The sequence below is a fragment of the Enhydra lutris genome, unplaced genomic scaffold (assembly GCF_002288905.1).
Source record: "Enhydra lutris kenyoni isolate GAN:26980312 unplaced genomic scaffold, ASM228890v2 scaffoldscaffold1, whole genome shotgun sequence".
Lineage (NCBI taxonomy): Eukaryota > Metazoa > Chordata > Mammalia > Carnivora > Mustelidae > Enhydra > Enhydra lutris.
In genome coordinates, this window is record NW_019154085.1 from 29455458 (window position 1) to 29478180 (window position 22723).

At 49.5% G+C, this 22723-nt stretch overlaps 1 protein-coding gene across 5 annotated transcripts; it reads right to left on the bottom strand.

Annotated features, from left to right (window-relative positions):
• Positions 1 to 3145: 3145 nt before the first annotated feature.
• Positions 3146 to 22627, bottom strand: LOC111144641 (aspartyl aminopeptidase). Of its 5 annotated transcripts, XM_022499041.1 has the most exons (16): positions 22568 to 22627; positions 14307 to 14354; positions 13266 to 13359; positions 13090 to 13178; positions 12858 to 12971; positions 12480 to 12605; positions 12134 to 12264; positions 11782 to 11857; positions 11557 to 11664; positions 10555 to 10632; positions 9547 to 9630; positions 8359 to 8519; positions 7957 to 7996; positions 7731 to 7832; positions 3601 to 3768; positions 3146 to 3280 (listed from the first exon to the last, which is right to left on the bottom strand). In XM_022499041.1, exons 1-16 carry the CDS (start codon positions 22625 to 22627, stop codon positions 3230 to 3232), a joined length of 1530 nt encoding a protein of 509 aa, XP_022354749.1. In that variant the 3' UTR covers positions 3146 to 3229. The 5 variants fall into 5 exon arrangements, with proteins under 5 accessions (XP_022354749.1, XP_022354755.1, XP_022354760.1 ...); XM_022499047.1 differs by lacking the exon at positions 14307 to 14354; XM_022499052.1 differs by lacking the exons at positions 14307 to 14354; positions 22568 to 22627 and adding an exon at positions 13903 to 14031.
• Between the last annotated feature and the right edge of the window lie 96 nt (positions 22628 to 22723).

Genomic DNA, 22723 nt, shown 5'->3' on the forward strand with positions numbered 1-22723 from the left:
AGCAGGAAATGGGAGCAAAACGTAGATTTTTACGGAGTCCTTCGGTTTCCTTATCTCAGTTCTATGGAGGTGGTCTGGGGGAGTAGAGTAGCTGCGTCAACAAGGCTAACGCTGAACTGATGTCCTAAACTGTTGTCACTTTACATTCGCACTGAAGTTGTCTGAGATTTCTTGTTGCTCCACATCCTTACCAACACTTGGTATTATAGGATTTTAAAATTTTTAAAATCGTGTATATCATGATGGGGTGTGTAATGGTGACCCATCGTGGTTTTAATTTATATTAGATTAAAGCACATGATATTGCCATTTTGTAGGTCAAAATGGTCAAACAAACAATTTCATGATTCAACCCAACATTTCTCTGATGACTGTGGAAGAAGAGCATGTTTTCATATATTTAATGGCTTTTTATTATGGAGTGCCCACTTAAGTATTTTGCCCATTCTTTTAGATATCTGACTTTTCTTACTGTCTGTAGGTCTTATGTACTCTGAATAGGAGCTCTATGTCAATTACATGTGTTGCAAATAAGCCTCCTTAATCCTCTTAATGATGTCTTAATTTCGATGAGGTCAAATATGTCAATATTTTCCTCTATGCTAGTGTTCTTTGTATCCTATTTAAATCTTCCCCAACCGAGATCATAAAGATACTCTCCCTTTTTTTTTCCTCTATGCTAGTGTTCTTTGTATCCTATTTAAATCTTCCCCAACCGAGATCATAAAGATACTCTCCCTTTTTTTTTTCTTTTAAAGATTTTTTATTTGACAGAGACCACAAGTAGGCAGAGAGGCAGGCAGAGAGAGAGAGGGGGAAGCAGGCTCCCTGCTGAGCAGGGAGCCCAATGTGGGGCTCAATCCCAAGACCCTGGAATCATGACCTGAACGGAAGGCAGAGGCTTTAACCCACCGAGCCACCCAGGTGCCCTGGTACTCTCCTTTAATATTTTCTAAAAGCTTTATTTATTTGCCATCTATATTTAGATCTAAAATCCATTTGCAATCAATTTTGCATATTGTGGGAGGGAGGGTTCCAACTTAATTTTTCCATGTAGATATCCCATTTTCATAGCACAGTTTATTGAAAAGATCATCTGAATTGCCACTTACATCATAAATCAAGTGTCAGATACTTGTCTCTGTTGGTTCTACTGGTCAATCAACCCTTGAACCAATTAATATATTGTCTTAATCAGTTTTGTAATAAGCTTTGATAATTGATAAGGTGATTGTCTTCAAAGTGTTGTAGCTATTTCTATATATATTATAGAATCCACATGTCAACTTCCATTATTTATAAGTAGAGAGAAGCAAACCCATTACATTATTAGGATTGCACTGAGTCTATGTGTGAATTTGAAGGATAACCAGTATTTTTACAATATTTTCACATCCACAAATAACACCTATCTTCCAAATTATTGGACCTCTTCTATGGAAATCTTTTAATACTTATTTGTAGGTACTTTTGCTTTGTAGAAGTTGTCCTTTAAAATTTTTCGTTTTCTAACTATCCATTGCTGGTCTAAATAAATAGAATTAATTTTGGTATATTGATTTTTCAGCCAGCTATCTTTGGTAAACTCTTATTAATTCAAGTAATATAGCCTTTGGATTTTCTATCTAACAAATCATATCAAAAGGACGTTTACTCCTCCCCTTTCAGTGTTCCTTTTATCCTCTGTATCACTTTTTCACCAAGCTAGAGACCAACAGTACAATGTTGACTGGAAATAGAAAACCAGGCGTCCCTGTCTTATTCCAGCTCTCAAAGGAACACTAGCTTAGTTTAAGCTCCCCCAGCAGCAGACCTGAGATGAGGATCTAAGTGCAAGGAGTTCATTTGGGAGGTGGAGGGAAACACCAGTGGCGGTGTGGGGATGTGAGACAGAGGGAGGGAGGCCAGTAAAGGGGGGTGTTATCAGGCTTAATTCTGCTGGGAATTCAGGAAGCCAGGGTCAACTTCCCATGTCAGAATATCTCCCAGGATGTGAGGGAGCTGAAGTCTTCTTGGAGCCTTGGCAGTCTCTGGCTAGTCTCTGGGGTGGGGAGCATTAGTTCCTTAGCACTTCCAAATGCCTTCACAGGGAAACTTGTCAAGCAGCAAACACGCCCCCGGGGCAAAGAAGTGCTACTGTTGGCAGGTGGAAGTTGGGCCAAGTCTACGGAAGCGATCAAAGTGAGGGACATTGTGGGTTACTAAGTGTCTTCTATCAACACAGTCCACATTTTACTATTACAAAGAGCACTGGCAGTCCCCGTGGGATGGCAGCGGCTGCCTGAGCCCAGATATCTCTGGACATCCTCCAAAAATCACCCAGTTCAACCAAAGAACAAGGAAGGAAATAAAAACACTCCTATCACATGTTTATGGCATACTGAGAAAATACTAGACTTCGGTGATCAAAGGCCACCGCCTGGTCTCTGAGATGCGGAAATCCTAGGACCCCATCAACACTAGGGGGCGCTCGGTTCCAAAGCAGACTGCCTCAGAAAGGCTGGTAACCCCAGGGTGTCCTGTGCTCGTGTCCGTCACCAGCACACTTACACTAACATGTAACACTGCTGGTGCTCTGGGGGAAAGCCATTAATTAGGCAAACTGTAAAGCAAAAAAGGGGATGAACAAACTCAAGAAGAGGAGCAGGAGGAGGAGGACATGGAGGAGGAGGAAGAGAAAGAGGAAGGAAGGAGGGGAAAAGAGAGAAAGGAGAAAAGACAAGAAATGACGGGAAATTATTAACCAGAGAAAAAACACTGAATAATAAGAGACTGCTTATAAAAGTTTAAGAGACTGAGGGGCAGGGAGGGGAACAGTGCCTGGGCCTTGTACTGAGTGTGGAGACCTCACGGCACTGAGATGGGGTCCTGGACTCTTCTGGTAATGGCAGAGCACTGAAGCCACTTCCCAGAAGAGAGGACCAGGGATGGGAGAAGGGATGTTCCAACTGTGGACGCACCTACCTGTCTCTGACTTCAGACATGGGCTTGAGGAAAGGATATTTGAGATCAGGCCTCCATCTGCTGCCCAGAGCTGGGGCCTCCTCTACCTGCCCCCTCCCGCCCCCTCTGTTCTGGTTCCAGAAGTCAAGCCAGGTTCAACTCCCACCCTTCCAATCTCCAAAATAAGCACCACAGAAGGGAGTCTCAGTGAGAAATCCACTTTAATACTCCAGCTTCAGCTCAGCTGATCACTTCTCAAGCACAAGAGAAGTCTTTCCAAGAGGCCTCAATCCACTAAGAGGTTACGGCTCAGAGAAGGGAACAACTCAAAGAAGCCCTAAAATGGAAAGCAACATGGGATCTGGAATCAGTGGAGGGCAGCTGGGGGTGCCCTCCGGCACACCTCCCGCCAACACGGCCCAAGCCAGAGAGGCACAGTGTTCACCCACCCCTGACAACTGCCCCAGTCCTCCCATCCCCCCAACCCCATCCTCTCATTATCCGCTGGAGGCTGATCATGGCCCCTGTGCCTGGAGAAGGGGGACCCTTCCTTTCCTACATGGTAGCCCCGAGACAACCAGCTCCCGTCACCCAAACCGGTCCCTGAGAGACAGCGACATGCCCGGGTGTCCCGAGGACGAGTGAGGCAGGAGTCACCTTGAAGAGGGTGAGGGTCTGGAGTACTCCTGAGGTGCAGGCGGTCTCCCGGATGGAGTGCATGGCCAGCTGAGGGCTGCCTAAATCTAGAACCCGCAGCCCCAGCCGAGAAGCCAAGATAGGTCCGATGGTGGTTCCACAGGGAGAGTCATTACGGACCATGAGATCCTAGGGAGGGAAGGAGAGGCTCATTAACCACAAAGAGGGGCTGAAAGATGCCCACTGGTGGGTGCCGCCTCAGAGAGCGGGATGGGAACAGGAAAGCTACATTACATGGCAGGCCCAAAGCACAGAATATTCTGGATTGGTCCCATTCTCTCCATCTGAACTACCGCCACTCTAATTGCAGCTACCACCATCTTGCCTTCCATTAAGAATCCATTCTCCACATTGCAGGGAGGGGAATTAAAAAATAATAATTAAAAAAAATGTACCGTTTCTATCAACCTCTTGCTTAACATACATTCTCTCCCTGCCCCCATACACACACAACAATCATTCAGCAGTTTCAGTGTTTGCAGAAATATTGCTGTGGCATGCTGAAACCATATTCTTTATATTCTGGTACAGAAATAAGTAAAAAAAAACATAATATGACGTTCAGTGTTAAGATTTTCAGCGTAAGGGAACAAAGAATTATAAAACTAGATAATTAAGTAGTAACTATTATTTTTTTGAATAAAAATTATAGTATTAACTCATGGTTTTCAAAAAATACATATTTTTTTCCAGCTATGTCAACAGAAATGGCCCCAAAGCACTGTCTCCTGTGATAACAACGAACAGTTCCATGGTGCCAGACCATGGTCTCTAAAATCCCCATCCTTCCAAAGCTGCCACGCCTGGGGAGAGAAATGAACAAGATGAGCCTGCAATTTCCTGCCGTATAGAAAGCAAGAACACTTCGAGAGTCCTGTCAAAGGACACATGTTGAAAGGACTCCCATCAGGCAAAGTTATGATCATCTGAGGGTGAAATAAAGTGACCACATGGGGGGGCGCCTGGGTGGCTCAGTGGGTTAAAGCCTCTGCCTTCGGCTCAGGTCATGATCCCAGGGTCCTGGAATCGAGCCCCACATTGGGCTGTCTGCTCTGCAGGGAGCCTGCTTCCTCTTCTCTCTCTCTCTGCCTACTTGTGATCTCTGTCAAATAAATAAATAAAATCTTAAAAAAAAAAAAGTGACTACAAGGGTGCCTGGGTGGCTCAGTCAGTTAAGCATCTGACTCCTGATTTCAGTTTGGGTCATGATCTCAAGGTCATGGGATCTCAGGGCCCTGTGTTGGGCTCCATGCTCAGTGGGGAGTCTCCTTGAGATTCTGTCTCTCCCCCTCCCCCTCTGCCCCTCCCTCTGCACATGCACACTCTCCTTCAAATAAATAAAATCTTTGAAAAAAAATTACTAGGGGTGTTTGGGTGGCTCAGTGGGTTAAGGCTCTGCCTTCGGCTCAGGTCATGATCGCAGGGTCCTGGAATCGAGCCTTACATCAGGCTCTCTGCTCAGCAGGGAGCCTGCTTCCCCCCTCTCTCTCTGCCTGCCTCTCTGCCTACTTGTAATCTCTCTCTCTGTCAAATAAATAAAATCTTTTTTTAAAAAATCAGTTAACTTAAAAAAAAAATTACTACACACCATTGGATCCACCCTGAACCAATTAAAATCTGATTTAATATCAGAAAAGGAAAAGAAAGAAACCCCTGTGTGTCCCCATTTGGAGTGGCTATTAACATACCACACCTTGAAAACTGGTTATTTAAGGGAAAGAACGAGCATCTATTGGGTCTTTCCAGCAGAAACCATATGTCATGATAACCAAACAGCCCTAGTGGATGGGCACAAAGTTCTGCCTCCCAGAATAGCTGCTAATATCTGCAAAAGGGAAGACTCGTAGAAGGGATGAACTGGAGGAACAAAATTATTGATTTTGGCAAGGATTATCAATGCGTGTCAAAACCATCAGGTGTCTGGTGGATAGGGGACTCATCATTGGTACAGGTTACCGTCCAGCCAAAGGGAGAAAGCCCTCCTATAATGGCGGGATTGGAGGACACCCCAATCACGTGCTTGATCTTATTGTCACTAAGGGTGGATCACCCAGATAATACGTGTATAATCCAACATGAAGGACACACTGGTCATGATGTCTTCTGCCCAAAGATGTCTAACCTGAAGCTACCAAGACTTTGGGTATGAATTCCAATTTAGAGGAGACACAGGGCTTAGAGGCACCAGCTAAGTAACACTACCGGGAAACAACCAGACAAAGCCAGAAAGTGAGACATTATGTGGGATGATGAGTCTACATTTCTTCAACAAGTCAATGTTCTTTTATTTTTTTTAAGATTTATCTGTTTATTTGAGACAGACAGAGAGTGAGTGAGTGCACGAGCAGGATGGACAGAGGGAGGGGGAGACAGAAGCCCAAGCAGACTCCCCGATGAATACAGAGCCTAACACGGGGCTCGATCTCATGACCCTGAGATCAGGGGCTGAGCCAAAACCAAGAGTTCAATGCTTAACAGACTGAGTGACCCAGGCACCCCAAGTTGACGTTATTTTCTTTTTTTATTATTATTTTTTAAAATATTTTATTTATTTTTCAGAGAGAGAGAGCGCACACAAGCAGGGGGAAACGGTAGAGGGAGAAGCAGGCTGAGCACTGAGCCCCATGCGGGACTTGATTTCAGGACCCCGGGATCATGACCTGAGCCAAAGGCAGACGCTTAACGACTGAGCCACCCAGGTGCCCCAAGAATATTTTGGAGATAACTAGGGAAAACTGAAATTGATCTGGGGGTGCCTGGCTGGCTCAGTTGGTAGAACATGCAACTCTTGATCTCGGGGTTGTGAGATCAAGCCCCATGTTGGGCGCAGACCTTACTCAAAAAAACACAAAACAAAAAAACAAAAAAAAACCCAAAATGATCTGTGCATTAGGATTAGATACAAATTTACTGAACCAAAAGTGTACTGAGATGAAAAGGTAGAGAATACAGAGTGAAGAGGAAGCAAACATATTCAAAATGATTAAACTTTTTATAAAATAGGTGTTAAGTATATATGTATTAAAAAAACCTGGAAGCATATATGCTAATTTCTGTGGGTTCATGTTTTCTTATTTGCATTTGTGTTTCCTGAATTTTTAAAGTATACATGTCCTGCTTCTGCTGTGAGTTTGATTAAAGAAATTCTCCCAATGTCTCCTCACTGCCTTAGAATAGAGAGACCCTCTTCCACACCCTAGGAGGCCCTGCGGGACCAGCCTGGGCAGGCTTCTCTCCCCGGCACTCAAGCCCTTGCCCCGCCTCTACTCTTCTCACTCTGTCCCAAGGCTGCTCTGTCCCCTGAGGCCGAGGGAGCGCACTCCTGTGCCCCTGGGGGCCTTTGCACTCATTCCCTCTGCAGGGAAGCTCTCCCTGCAGACTAGCCCACAGCTGCCTCTTCCTGGGTAGTCAAGTCTCAGCTCCAAGTGTCACTTCCTCAGAGAGGCTTCCCCAAGAAGGGAAAGGTCAGGTCTACATGGGGCAGGGAGGGGGAGGTGTGTGCCCTGAGCCGGGAGTGCCCTGAGCCCTGAGAGAGTGCCCTGAGCCGGGAGACAGGAGGCAGGGGCCCTAGTCCTGACCCACCAGGTTCTGCTTGCTATGTGTCGCCAGACCCCCTGCACCCCAGTCCCTCATAGCTCTACCTCCACCTATTTCTGACGACCCAAGCCATTGCCACGGCAAGAATGAAAATGAGCAGGTGGGAGTTCCAGTCTCCCCAGCCCTGAACTTCACTTATGGAGGAGCCCAGGGTATGGGAGAGAGCCACGGGGAACTGGATGGGAAGAAAGGACTAAACCCACATGCCATGAGCACACTGTACCTTCAGTTCTCACACAAAGCCAGAAGAGGCACCATCACCAGTTCCATTTTACAGGTGTGGAAATGGACTCCGAGAAACGAAGTGCCTAGCCCCACAGCACACCCAGCACGGATCCCAGCTCTGCCCAGATCCAAAACCCATTTTTCTCTACGAACTCCACCCACCAAAGGTGGGCTACCAGGTGCTTCACCTTCCATGGGGGCCCATCTGCTCATGCCCCCCACAACCCCATTCCCCCCATCCTGTCCTCACAGGCAGGGCCCGGCCTCACCTGCAGGGGCACCCCGACCTTACTGGCCACCTCTCGGATCAGGGCCTCTGAAACTGCATTTGAGGCATAGCGCTGCTTGCTGTTCACCTTGATCACAGGGCCCTGGGGAGGGGGAAACCAGGAAGGCTGGGTGAGGCACACACGGAGGGTAGGCCCACAGGGAAGGAGACGGGGCCCAGAACCAGGCAGGCCTTCAAGTCCCTAAAGAGAAACAGGAGCATCTCACCTTATGGAATAAGGGCCGGTGGTTCTCCTCATGCTTGTCCCTGTAGGAAACCGAGTCAAGGATGGGGATGGCAAACAGGTGGTGGGCCCCCCAACAGCCGCCTCTATCTATCCCTGGACAACATTCCTTCCCACCCAGTGCGGTGGGACCTGAGACACATGCCGAACATGTGTCCCAGGCAGCCTCTAGCAGCAGGCGGAAAGAAGTCTGTAGAGTCTATTCAACACACCCAGCTTGGGCATTACATGACTTTGACCCACATGGGTCTTGGCGCTGTCCAGAGGAAGCCACCACTGACCTTCCTACCAGAACAAGGGGGAAGGGGAAGGAGAAGGGAGAGAGGCTGGGGCTGGGGTGGAGCCTGCAGCTGTGAGGACTGCACGCCTGGCCCAGCAGACTCACAGGTAGTTGGGGTGCACGGCATGGGCCATGTCTGCACTGATCATGTAGGACTTGGGGATGGCTTCCTCAAAGGCCGTCAGGTGCTGGAATGAGGCTGAGATCCGGCGCAGCACCAGCTCTGTCAGCAACGACTGGGCCCCCTGGGCGCTCTCGGAGCCCACCTGCCAACAACAGAGACGGCTCTGGGGTCTGGGCTCAGTGGCCAGAGTTGGAAGCCAGGGAGAGGGGCCCCACACCTGGGACCACCACTGGCCCAGGACCCTACTGACTCTGGGGATGAGGAATGCAGGGTGTTGCAAGCAACCTCCCCAGTGCTGTGCCCCTGAAAACCTGATGGTGGGCCGGAGCTGGACAAATCCTATGTCACGCCTGGGGCAGAAAGAGAACTTTCTGGGGGCTTCCTGCACCTGCCTCCCCTCCTCCTCTCCTGACCTTCACATCTGGGGCTCAGAAATGCCCTACCACACTGGCCAATCGATCATCTTTTATGCATGTAACAGAGATTACTAACTATCCACGCTATCCTGCACAAGAAAACACTCAAATTGGAGCTAAGCACGGGACTACCCAGTTAGAGAGGACCCTCCTAGCTTTCCCTTGCAGCTTAAACCTGGCCAGGACGATGGAGTTCTGTGGAACACAGGTAGCGAGGAACGCCACCTTCGGCTTGCACCTTAAAAGGTTGGGCACGTATTCTCCCTCCGCCCTTTCCTCTCATCCTCCTCTCTCAGTACAGACAGGATGGCAATGGCAGGGGCTTGAACAGCCAGCCAGCCTGGATCCCGAGATGGAAGCCGAGGGCTCGGGACAGCAGAGACTTGTCCTGAACTGCTCCCAGGCGAGCGAAGGACCCGTCTACTCAGGATCTGGGACCTGAGAGGGCATCTCATGGGAGCGCACAGAGCCAGGCCCCACCATACCCTAAGCCCTGGGCCTGCAGGATGGAGGGCAGAGTCCCTGTGTCCTCAAGGAGCTCACTGTGTGGCACACACAGCAATGTGGGCAGTACAGTCACACCCCTAGAAGCGGACTCGTGCTGAGCCAGGGCAGCCAAGGGCTAAGGGAGCACAGGCAGGGCCTTCCCATCTTGGTGGCTTCTAGAACAGCCCTGGCTTACCACGGGTGCCTGGCACAAGCTGGCTGCGGGAAGCTTCCCACAAGGGACCCTCCACAGAGCCCTCCACGTACCTCTTCGTTGTCATAGAGCGCGATCATGCGCACGTGGGGCTCCGCGGCCAAAGAGGCAGGGGCTGAACAGGAGTCAATCAAAGCCTGTTGGCGGGGAGCAAGAGCATCCTCCTCACTCCTCTTTCTTCCATAACCCCGCCCAGCAGCACCTGGCAGGTTCATGCTCCCCGCCTGCCTTTCCGTCACTACAGCCGTAATGAAGCAGGCTGGGGCTCTGACTGGCCTTCGTCTCTTAGGGCTCTGCCTGGCACACGGGAGACCCTTTCAGCTGGGCTGGGAGAATTCCCCCCTTGAGATGTGCTCCCATCCCTGCCTATGTGAAAGGCAGAAGGATGAATAAAATGCAGGAGAAGAATGGAGAAGTTTGGGAAGTCAAAACCACCACACAGAGCACATAAACTTGTCGGCTCCAGTGAAAAGATCAAGGTCCACAGAGGTGACAGGGACTCCATCAGGGGGACACAGCTGGCTGGCTGTAGGAGCTGACACAGGTCCCGGGCTCAGCCCTGGTCTCTATTATGGCCCAAAGCCTATCTCTGAGAATAAGATGGGAGCAGGAGGGAGAGGTATGAAAAGAGAGAGAGCAGGAGGAAAGGAAGAAATAGAACTGCCTAGAGTAGAAAGAAGGCAGGGACTCTAAGGTGACCAGAGGGATTGAGACAGGCCCCACAGAGACCCCAAGGCCCAGACAGAAGGCTGGGTGGGCATAAACTTGGAGAGCAGGGTGAGCAGAGGGAAGGGGGCAATGCTGCCTTAGGAGGCCCTAAGGCCTCTCCCCAAAAGCAGAGGCTAACTCCTCCTCATGGTTAGGAGACACCGTGACGCCCCAACCAGCCTCTCAACCTTCTCCAACCCCAGCTGTGGCCCCTCCCCATGGTCCACCTAACACCAGCATACGGAGGAGGTGGCCAGTGGCTCTTTTAGGCCTGCTAGGCCTTGAGGCAGTCCCCCGACCACTGGTTCTCCCAGCCGTGCAGCCCGTCCGGGGTGCCCCCCTGCCCCGCTCACCTGCAGGGCACAGAAGCAGCTGTGCAGATTGTCCAGCCGAGGGGCAAAGATGAACTCCTCGTAGGCACCACCTAGGACCTAGAAAGATGGGACAATCAGCCCAACCTTCAACCCTCCACCCCAACTCACATGCTTCTCCCTGCTCCCAGAGGCCTGGGTTGGAGTGAGCCTCCTTGGGTCTGTGTGCAAACTCGTGCCATCCCCCCCGCCCCCCAGCTTAGGGGACCGGGACCCTGCTGGGTGGGGCTGAGTGGACAATGGGGAATGGAGCTGGGCAGAAGCTTAGAGATGGGTGGGTGACGTCTATGTTTCCCACCAGTTCCCATGGGACCGGGAAAAGGGAGGTGAACGGACACAAGAAAAGCTAAGGAAATAAACAGAAGAGGAGACCAGCCCAGAAACAGTGCACATTCAAACAGGACCGAACGTCCGAAGATTTCACAACTGGGAGGGACTTGAAGGCAGGCTCTAGAAAAAGGGGGCTGCATCCGGGCCTTCTGCCCTCAGAGGGGCAGGGCCAGGGTGGGTTCGAAGTACACGGTGAGGGGCGCCTGGGTGGCTCAGTGGGTTAAAGCCTCTGCCTTCGGCTCAGGTCATGATCCCAGGGTCCTGGGATCAAGCCCCGCATCGGGCTCTCTGCTCAGCAGGGAGCCTGCTTCCCCCTCTCTCTCTGCCTACTTGTGATTTCTGCCTGTCAAATAAACAAACAAATAAAATCTTCAAAGAACACAGCGAGCCCCGGTAGCAGAAACTACAATGTGTGGGGAAAAAAAAAAATCTGTGGAGGGGCTGATCCCCAGGGCCCACGCACGGATCCAAGAAGGCAGGTCTGGAGGACGAAAGTGACCTTTTGAGAACCACTGGCCTGGAGGCAGAGGAACATGGTGTCTACTGGGAAAAAGAGGGATGAGAGTAACTAGAGGACTGGCTGAAGTGGGATATACTGGGGCAGGCCAGGATCCCTGCAATCCCCACCCGTGAGTCCCTGCAGCCATGCCTTACCGCGGGCTGGGTGTCAGCAAGGCAGAGCTCCATCTCCAAGATATCCTCGGGGCTCAGTCCCAGATGGGCACAGAGAAGGGACATGAGGACCGAGTGGTGCCGGTCATCCTGCAGGGCAAAAGCACACTGGGAGGAAGAAGGTCTGCTCTCTCCCTCCTCCCCTTCTCCAGGGAATCAGTCCCTTCCCCCTCCTCCCACCTTCCTAGGAGCAGGGGACACTCTTACAGCAGCACTGACAGGCCCAGCCTCCGGAGTCCCCTTCTCCAGCTCCTCCTGGACTGCCGTGGCAAGAATGGGGACTCTGTGGAGAGACACGTGAGGGAAGCGTGGGGCGAGCCAGAGGGTATGGCACCCCTGAGCTCAGATCTCCCCATGGGAACTGTCCTTGTACCTCGATTCCCAGCTTCCCAAACGGCACAGCTAAGAGGGCCCGCTGGTATCGTCAGCTGGGTCCCACGAGTAGAACCTGGCTGTGGCGACCATGAGGTATTGCGGTCCCAGGTCCCATGGGAACCCTGCCATCACTTGGTGCCACAGCCATCCCTCCCGGTCACCACAGCCCTGGCCCCAGGCTCACAAGTGCATCTCCATGTTGGGCCCGAAGTTCTCGTTGACGTTGCGCTGCAGGTGGATGGCCAGGTGTGGGATTCGAAGGATGGGTCGCTCTACGTGCACCAGCCGCTGCTCCAGCTGGCCTGAGGTAGGGCACTATGGCCCGCCAGGCCAGGTCAAACCCAGGTGCCTCTCAACCCCAGCAGGTTAATACCCCCACTTCACCCACACTAACTAACATGATCCTCAAACCCACGCTGCCCCACTCTCCCTTCCCTGTGGGGCTCCCCACAGGTACCCCAAAGGAAGGTCACTGTCAATCTTCGGGCTGCTGAAGGTGAGAACCTCCCGGGTCCAACCCCAGTTCCCACCTTGACAATGACACGTCCAGCCAAAGTCAGGTCCCGGTCAAACCAGGTGCTCCAGATCCCACCACCATAGGTCTCCACGCCAACCTGCTGGAAACCCACCTGGCTACGGCGGGACCGCCGTTTCACCTAAGTGTGAAGATGGAGAATGAGAAGTAAGAGAAGGCAAATGGCAGGATTTGGACATGAGACAGACGGATGGAGGCCCAAAGACCAAAGGAAGAATATCGCTGACAGAGAAGGGCTCCAAGTGTGGAGGAAGGGGGCGACCAGCCTGCCCGGGTCTGAGGACAGAGTCCCCAATTCGTACTCTTCACTGGCTTTTGTTGTGTATTTCCCTGATGCCCCCACCCCCACCCCAGTGCAGCCTCAGTTCCTCACCCGGAGACAAGGGCTGTCCGTGTGGGCTCCAATGAGGCTGAAACCATTGCCAGGAACATATTGGCCTCCAACAGCAAAAGCGATGATCGTTGAGGAGTTCCTGGTCAGAAAGTACTGGGGGGGGGGGGGGGGAGATTGACTGATTATCTAGCCAGCTGGCTCAAAGGACTTTGAGCTCCGGTCTGGGGACCTGCTTTTCTCCCCCCACCCCACCCCACCCCACCCCACGTACCTTGCTCTCCGGCTTGATATCCCAGCTATCCGTCTCTTTGAGTTCATGGAAGCCAGCCTGGAGGAGGCGGCTGCGGCACTCGGCCACGGCTGTAGAAAAAGAGCCCTTTCATAGCGATGGAAGCGGGTTAGGAGGCACACCGGTCACCACCCTCCTCTCCTGACCTGGTCACTTACCGTGGAAAGGAGAGGGACTCCGGTTCACGAACTTGAGGAGTTCCCGGGCCGCGGCCTGCACCGCCTCTTTGCGGGCCCTACCGGTCATGGCCACCTAGTGGAGGCGGGGTAGGGGGGCTGCTCAGACTCCTACCAGGTTTGGGACCCTTGATTAATATTATCCAGGCCCCAGGAACCACCTTCCCCCCACAAACCCCATCCCTGCGAAGTGATCGCTCCAGGGCTCGGATCTCTGCTTCCGCCCCTCTCCCCACCGACTGGACGCAGATGCCGGGCCAAACCTCTTCCGCCGAAAGCTCTGGCCCTCCAGCCGAAGTATCAGAACCCCAGCGGCGCTCACCGCCCAGCTCTTCCAAGACCGCCCGCCTCCTAATCCGAGCTTTAGCCCGGCCCCCTAAACCCCACCCCCACGTGCCCGCCCAGCCCAGAAATCCCGGTCGGTTCCGAGCTCCAAGCTTCCAAGCGGGCCCCTAACTCAAGAGCCGGCCTGCACTAAGGAGCCAAAGTCCTACTGGCCGGGGAATACCCTGCCTCCACGACCCCAGTCTTTAGCAGGCCACCCTTTTCCACCCCCCGGGAAGATCAGGTCACGGAGGCCGAACTTTCGGTTTCGCTTTGGGTCAGGCACAGCCCTCACCTCGGCGCGCTGTTGAGGTTAGGCCCAAGCGGGCTCCGAGCCGGATCTGGGGTCGGAGTTAGAGCTGGGCGGGCAGTGGACACCTACCTGCATGGCGCCCCACGCGTGGGCCCGCGTCCACTAACCCTGCCCGCGTGCTAGTCCCGCCCCGTAAACCGGCCGCGCGCCCCGCCCCCGCCGCCCCGTCTGCTCCGCCCCTCGCTAGGTCGCTCCGCCCACCCGCCCCCGCCACTCCGTCTGCTCCGCCCCTCGCTAGGCCGCGCCGCCCGCCCCGCCCTCTCTGTCCGCGTTGGAGGCGGGGGCCCTCTGCTGCCCGGGAGGTGCCAGGACAGCAGCGAGCCGCGCGCCCCCACGCCTACCCCGGGTCAGGGAGTACGAGGAAAAACTCGCCCGCGCCAGCTCACCTGGTCCGACGAGTACTGTACAGAGTGCTCTCTCTCTCCACATGCACCCTTGTGATAATAAAAGCAACAGGGCCAGTGTTCATGGAGCGCTCACGGTGAGCTTTTGCTTTATGATAAGGCTTCGCGTGTTACCTGCTTATCTTCCCAGCTGCTCTATCAACTTTGTCCTTTCACTGTCCCCATTTTATACATGAACAAAACAAGTACAGAGACGAATCACCTGTCCAGGGCAGTAAATGGCAGAGGTGGGGTTTGGGCTCAATTAATTTGTCCCCAGGAACCTGGAACAAGTCACTCTCAGATCTTTTCTGGCCCTTTTTCATACGCACCTCAGTATGTGTTAGGTGCCCCGGGAAGTCCTTGAGGGATAGAGAAATTAATGACTTGCCCAAGATCACACAGCCATTTGGATGCATCTAGAATTTGACTCCTATCTGCACTCTTCCCACGTCTTAAAACGACAAGTGAAACAAACTCCACATGTTCTTGGAGGCAATCCCAATATTCATATGTCAAGAGCGGTGAGTGACAATTTAAAAAATCAAGATACCCGCCTAGTCATAGATTCTGATCAGGACTCTAGGTGGCCCCTGGGTCCAAAACAAGGCCCAGCAACCAGGCGTGTTAGCACTCTAGGGATTACAGGTCAACAGCACAATCTGCCCTTTATATGCCGGAATAGGAACCTTAGGAGAGGGGTGGGAAGCAGTGGGAGAGTCCCACTAGCCCTCAGTTCGCAGGAGTAGGTATTGCAGGTGTCCAAGAATGTACAGGTGGTGGGGTAAATTCATGGCATTCCCTAACCGTTCGTTGAAATGTCATTAGGTATAAAGTTTCAGTGCTGAGTGGGTCATGGAGAGAACATTCTTTTCCTCAGAGCCAGAGGCTGGCTACTAGTGGGGAAGGGACACATTCATGGACAGTGACAACTGCTGAAACAGGGGTACAATGTATAAGGGAAGGACACAACTTAAAAAAATTGTAATGCTCTTCTGAGTACAAAAAAAGAGTACATGCTAATGTGAGAAATTCAAATATCATCAAAATGGGTAACTTAGAAAGTGAAATAAACCTTGGATAAATTGAACATCCATTCTTGATTAAAAAAAAAACAACAACAACAAAATCCTCTTTACAAGCCAGAAGGAGAAAGGGTAAAAGCGTAACTGCAGAAATTAGTGGGGAAATAACAGAAATGCTCCTTTCAAGTCAGAAATAAGACACTGGTGAGCTTTACTGCTGTTATAAACATGGAAAAGTAAAATGTCTCATTACTTATAGATTATTTGGTTACCTAGAATCTCTAGAAATATAAACTGACAAGCTATTTGAACTAGTAGGAGGAGTGGCCTGATTTTATTTTATTTAAAGATTTTATTTATTTATTTGACAGAGAGAGAGAGTTCACAAGCAGGGAGAGAGGCAGGCAGAGAGGAGGGGAAGCAGGCTCCCTGCTGAACAGAAAGCCCGACGTGGGGCTTGATCCCAGGACCCTGAGATGATGACCTGAGCCAAAGGCAGAGGCTTAACCCACTGAGCCACCCAGGCTCCCCAGTGGCTTGATTTTAAAAGTCATCAGCCTGCCTGAGCAATAATCAACTAGAAAATATACTAGTAAAAGGGTCCTATTTACAAGAACAAGAAATACTATTAAATTTCTAGGAATGAGGGGCGCCTGGGTAGCTCAGTCGGTTAAGCATCTGCGTTTGGCTCAAGTCATGATCCCAGGGTCCTGGGGTCAAGCCCCACATCAGACTCCTTGCTCAGCGGGGAGTCTGCTAGTCCCTCTCCTCCCGGCTTGCACTCCCTTTCTTTCAAATAAATACATAAAATCTTTAAAAATAAATAAATTCCTAGGAATGTATATGAGAGAGACTTGGTCTCATTGTAATCAGGGAAATGCAAGTTAATAGGAGATACCATTTTTGATTTGTCAGATTGGCAAAAATGAAAAAGATTGGTCATATGAAGTGTGGGAGAAGGTCTGGGGAAATGCATGCCTTTACACCAATTCCTGTGCTATAATTAATCCCTGGGGCTGGTTCTAAGCTGCCAACATAAGCTGAGTGTGGAGTTGGGAGGAGACACACAGAAGCACGCCACTGGATAGATTTGTACCCTATGGACATTATAGACATAAATAACCTTAAGAACATAGATTGATAATAAAATAGCTAGGAAGTTCATGATTTTTGAGTATTTATCTGTTGGCAATATAATTTAAGTTTACATAATTGAATTTTTTTAATGAGTGCTACGTTTAGTGACGGGATCACAAAATTCCTGGCAATTTGACAGTCGTTTTCATGGGCTGGTCCAGGCCAGCTCTGACACACAGCTTCACCCATACCCTACATCTTTGTTCCTCACAGTGTGATTTCTTGACCAGCAGCATCTACAACACTCGGCAACTTTCTAGAAATGCAGAAAGAACTTCAAGGCTTACCCCAAATCTATCAGATCATAATCTGCATGTTATCAAGGTCCCTAGATAATCTGAATGCAAGTTCAAGTTTGAGAATGCCATGCGGCAGTTAAAAAACAATGAGGTTAATTTTTATGCACTATCATAGGAAAAAAAGTGCTGAATATATTGAGTGAATAAAAAAAACAATTTCCAGAATACGACTTACAGGGCAAGAGCATTTAGGTATAACTCACATAATGAACCAAATGTCTGGATTTTGTGTATGTATATGTGTAAGTACATGGAAACAGGTTTGGAAAGAGAATGGGATTGCATTGGTTATGAAATGCGGGGGGGGGGGGTTCAAGTGTGGGACCTTAGCTATCTCAAAAACATTTCTGAGAATCTTCTTGCCCTTAGCCTGCTGAGAAAATCTTCCCCACAAGTCCGTAGCTGGTGTTCACGAGGCTACCATCATTCATTTCTGTTTGGCTGAACAACTACTAAAGTGCAAATGCCTATAAGTTACCATAGCAATTGGTAACAATACTTCAGTGTGCCTTCATTTGATATACATGTCCTTTCTGATCCCTTAGTTTGTGAGAGAAGCTTCCTAAGTAGTAATTTGTCACATAATTGTTAAGAGTGATTTGAGGGGTGCCTGGGTGGCTCAGTGGGTTAAGCCTTTGCCTTCGGCTCAGGTCATGAACTCAGCATCCTGGGATCGAGCCCCGCATCGGGCTCTCTGCTCAGCGGGGAGCCTGCTTCCCCCCCTCTCTCTCTGCCTGCCTCTCTGCCTACTTGTGATCTGTCAAATAAATAAATAAATAAATAAAATCTTTAAAAAAAAAAAAAGAGTGATTTGAGATACTGAAGACCAAAGCAATGGTGTAAGGAAGAGAAGGTGCATGTGTGTGTGTGTGTGTGTGTGTGTACTGTCCCTGTCTGCAAAAATGATCTTGATTTCCTGATGGCAAGACAGCCTTGGGTATCTCATTGCTGGTAGATATCTTGGTTGCTTAAATGCATGAATAATTTGCGTCTGGGCATAATGATAGGAGCGTGCATAGGATACAATATGGTATGTCCATCTTCAGTGCCATTGGAAGGACACTTGTTTCCAACACATGTCTTCTGCTCAAGTTCTGTTTTCCATGCAAGTCTCAACTGATCAAGAACTACAAATCCCAGGATGCCTTGAGGTGAGCAGCTTCAGCAAGATTGTAATTTTCAACCAGTTATGTTCTAGGAGGGAGGCTTTAGAGGCACCTGGGTGGCTCAGTCCGTTGAGTGGTCAGCTCCTGATTTTGGCTCAGGTCATGAAATAGAGCCCTGTGTGGGACTCTGAACTCAGCGCAGAGTCTGCATGTCCCTCTCCCTCTGCTCCTCCCCCTGCTCGTGCTCTCTCCCTTCCTCTCTCTCTCTCTCTCTCTCTCTCGTAAATAAAATCTTTTTTTTTTTTTAATGTACTTTGTGTGGTTAAAAAGAATCCAGCACTTTTATAGGTACTGATAGGGAACAATTTCCAAGATATACTAAATGAAAAAACAAGGTGCAAAATAGCAGTTATGGTTTGTTCTGTGTATAAATACGCAGACACACATATATATTCTTATACGTTCAAAAGTGGTCACAAGAAAATAGTAACTGACTCTAGGAGAAATTTTGGCTAAAGTTCTGTGGTAAGAGAAACGCTTCTCTTTTCCTGTAAATCCCTTTGCACTTTTTGAATTTTTTTCTATATCCATCCACATGTTACCTACTTTTAAAACTAAATAGCAAATTTAAAAAGTAACAGGTGGAAAGATGATCTTTAAGTACTTTCTGTGACTGAAATTTTGTTTTCTTCTGAACCCCTACTGATTTAGTAAGCAATTTGTTGGTTGGCATTTATCCCTAAAACCTTCAGTTTAAAAATGCCCACAATAAGGGGCCCTTGGGTGGCTCAGTAAGTTAAGCATCTGTCCTTGGCTCAGGTCATGATCTCAGGATTCTAGGATTGAGCCCCACTTTGGGCTCCCTGCTCTGCAGGAGTCTGCTTCTCTCTCTGCCTGCAGCTCACCCTGCTTGTGCGCTCTCTCCCTTTCTCAGATAAATAAAAACTTTTTTAAAATGCCCACGTAAAACTGTATTACTTCTGATTTGGAAATTGTGTCTACATGTGGAAGGGAAAGCAGATGGGATACTTCTTTTTTTTTAATATTTTATTTATTTATTTGACAGACAGAGATCACAAGTAGGCAGAGAGGCAGGCAGAGAGAGAGAGGGAAGAGGGCTCCCTGCTGAGCAGAGATCCCGCTGCGGGGCTCGATCCCAGGACCCTGAGATCATGACCTGAGCCAAAAGCAGAGGCTTTAACCCACTGAGCCAGCCAGGTGCCCTGGGATACTACTTTTGATGCTGATATTTATACAAAAAATGAACTGGGGGTGAGATAAGGAACACTTCTGGAAAAGGTACCCAACTCTATTAATTCTTCACTTACACAGAACTATGAAAAATTGATCCTGCCCCTCCCCGCTCTAGGCTCTGCTTCCCTCCCACCCAGCATGTCATCCACTCAGTTCTCTTCGTCATCCCCATGCCTTGCCACTCTGCCTTTGCTCACTTCTCTGGCAAAAACCCAACCCTGATTGCAACAGCTCCCCCGCTGCTCCGTGTCTGCACCTGGCACACAGTAGTGATACAATAAATATTTATCCAATGAATGAGATCTTTAAAAATTTTTTTGTGAAAATTTGCCCTCAGAGAATACTCCCAGCAATAAAAAGGACCAGAGTATTGAAAACTTCAACAGCTTGGATGGATTTCATGAACATTATGCTATGTGGGAAAAAAATGACAAAATTATAGAACTGGGAGAACGAATTATTGGTTGGGCCATAGTCTAGGGAGGATGGGGGACTAGATGTGACTGTAAAGGAGTAGCATAAAGATTATCTTTGTGGTGGGGTGCCTGGGTGGCTCAGTTGTGTTAAGCAGCTGCCTTCAGTTCAGGTCATGATCCCAGGGTCCTGGGATCGAGCCCCACATTGGGCTCCCTGCTCAGCGGGAAGCCTGCTTCTCTCTCTCCCACTCCCCCTGCTTGTGTTCCCTCTCTCACTGTGTCTCTCCCTGTCAAATAAATAAAAATCTTTTAAAAAAAATTGATAAATATTGGCAAACCCTTTAAAAAAAAGGATTATCTTTGTGGTAGCAGAATCGTTCTCTATCTGGATTAGAATAGTGGTTGCTTGATACCACAGGTGTGATACAGCTAACATGCAGGGCACCCAATTAAATTTGCATTTCAGATAAAGAATAATTTCCTAGTATAAGTATGTCCCAAATATTGCATGGGAAATCCATCCACTAAAAACGAAACAAGGCCCAAAGACAAAATTTAACCAAGCAGCCTGTATTCTTGTTTGCTAAATCTGGCAATGCTAGTTAACAGGGCATAGAAATATCCACACACTGTAGTTATTTAAGATGGGACCATGGAGGGAAAGTGGGTGAAAGGTACACAGGACCTCTCCGTACTATTTTTTGCAACCTCCTGTGAATGATAATTATTCCAAAATTAGAAGTTTTTTCAATGGCTCTCAAAAGAAAACCAACTGTCCCTGTTGGTGATAAACACAGAGATAGAGGATGCACAGGCTAGTAACCAGCCAAGAAGTTTTATGGATCCTTGTAAACTTTTGGCCCTTCTCCGGGGTCTTAAGATGTATCCCTTTTTCCAACGTCAGCGGTCTCATGGAGGTTACTGACGGTGTAACACAAAGGTTAAGCGTGGCGGGGGCGGGGCTTGGGATCACGCCCGCCCGCGCTCAAGTGCTGGCTCCTCCCCTGCTTAGCTGGGAGCCTTGTCTGCACTTGGGATGCTGGACCCAGCCCACACCTCGTGCCTCTTTCCAACTCCACGTTCAGGGACAGCGGACTGGTAGCTTGAAACCTGCCTGGGAGGATTTACACTCCCGAGATCAGCAAACACTACAAATCAGGGTTTGTTTGTTTTTTCTCCTTCTTTCAAAGAGAGCTATTTATTACCCGCATGCCATCACACCGCAGACACCGAGTCTCAGTCGACAGGTCTGTCAAATGGGGAGAGGCAACAGTAGTAACTGCATGACATTAGGAAGAGTCAATGAGATCCAGAATGTTCTATGAGGATTAAAAAGTGCAGGGAGGGTTCCTGTCGTTAAGTTTGTCAAATCCTAAATGAACGATAAATATTACCATTTGTTACTGTTTCTTTCATAGTAAACTGCTCAACTTAAGGGCACCCTTAGGCCTTACTTATCTGGATATCTTTAGTGACTGGTTCAGGGCCTAACTCAGCAAAGTGCTGAATAAATGGTCACTAAATTCAGGAATAAATGGCAGATAATAGTGACTCGAGGTTCTCTATACCTCTGGGAAATGTGCATTTTATCAGAGGCCTTCTAGGGCACACTTCTTTTTTTTTTTTTTTTTTATTTTTATTTATTTGACAGAGGGAGAGCTCACAAGCAGGCAGAGAGGCAGGCAGAGAGAGGGGGGAAGCAGGCTCCCCGCTGAGCAGAGAGCCCGATGTGGGGCTCGATCTCAGGACCCCGAGATCATGACCTGAGCCGAAGGCAGAGGCTTAACCCACTGAGCCACCCAGGTGCCCCTAGGGCACACTTCTTGATCTTTAACCTGATTTTCAGGCTGGCAGGGAGGGCTAGGGAGCACCCATATCTCCCAGGACACTGTCTGCAGGCCTGGCCATGACCACCAGGGCTGCGATCCTGGCACGTGCCCCCAAGGTGATGGAGGCAGGCCTCCCGTCTCCTTCCTCTTGGAGCCAGGAGGCATTTCTGGCTCTGAGCCTGTCTGACTAGAGGTCATTTAATCCTCGCTGGATTTGTCCTGTTTATTTTAGTGAACAGGGCTGTTTACTTTCAGTTTGTATTTCTAGGGGTGCTTGCTCATTTTGCTTCCCTTTTATTTACTTTTTGCAAGTACTCGGGTTTGAGTAAATATGTCTATAAAGTTCCAGGGACTGGGTTATTCTGTGTCTGGTATTTTAATGGCCTTTAAACAGTGTCTGCTCAGGTAAGCATTTTATGGATGGATCGAAAAGATAGAGAATTCTGTTCTTAGTGGCCTCTGATTCCTTCCAAACTGACAGCCAGCCACCAGGAGCCTGTGAATCATGGCTTTTCATCAGTAATAAAAATATCAAAACCAACACCCGTCTCAGACCGAGAAACCGACACACTCTGGTCAGCCAGACTGCCTGGTATTTAAAACCAGGACAACAAACAAACAAACAAAGAACAGGAAAAAAACCCCAAAACCCAAAACCAAAAACTGAAAAACACCGGGGCAACGGGGCAAGGCTTAGGGTAAGAGTTACCTAGAGTGTTTTTTAAAATGCAGATTCACGAACCCCATGCTTGACAGTCCTGCTTTACAAGGTTTGGGCTGAGGCTCAGGAATGTGCATTTTTAACCTGTGCTGCAAATTCTATCCTTAGATCACCCCGAGAAACACTAGTCTAGATTCTCAAAAACACGAGTGCCAATGGGTGAGCCACCCTTGAAGATAGCGCCTTGTGGTGGGGCACCACGGAGAGAAGCTGGGGGCCCAGAGAGAGCTGTTTGGAATGATTCTGTCAACAATTAGCACCCTGCTCCTCTAAAGTTAGCCCAGAGAGGGCACAGAGGATTGAGCCAGTAACCCTCTCGCTTACGGTCTAATTTGTCAGCAACTTGAGGGCAGGGGCTGAAGCTCCCTTCCGTTACTATCCCCCACAATACCTAGGACGATGTTTGGCTTACAGGTTGGCACCTGCTCCGGCTGGGACACTCCCACCCAAGACAGACCTAGAAGACAGGCCGGTTACCTCAGGGTAGCCTGGGAGCCAGTTGTTGGGAATGGATGTGGTGGAGAGGCTGAGCGCCATGGTCACCTGCTCACCTCCTCCCGAGATGGATGGAGTCTGTCAGAGGCTGAATAGATGCCTGGGGGGCGGGGGGGGGTGGCGGGTGGATACTGCCTT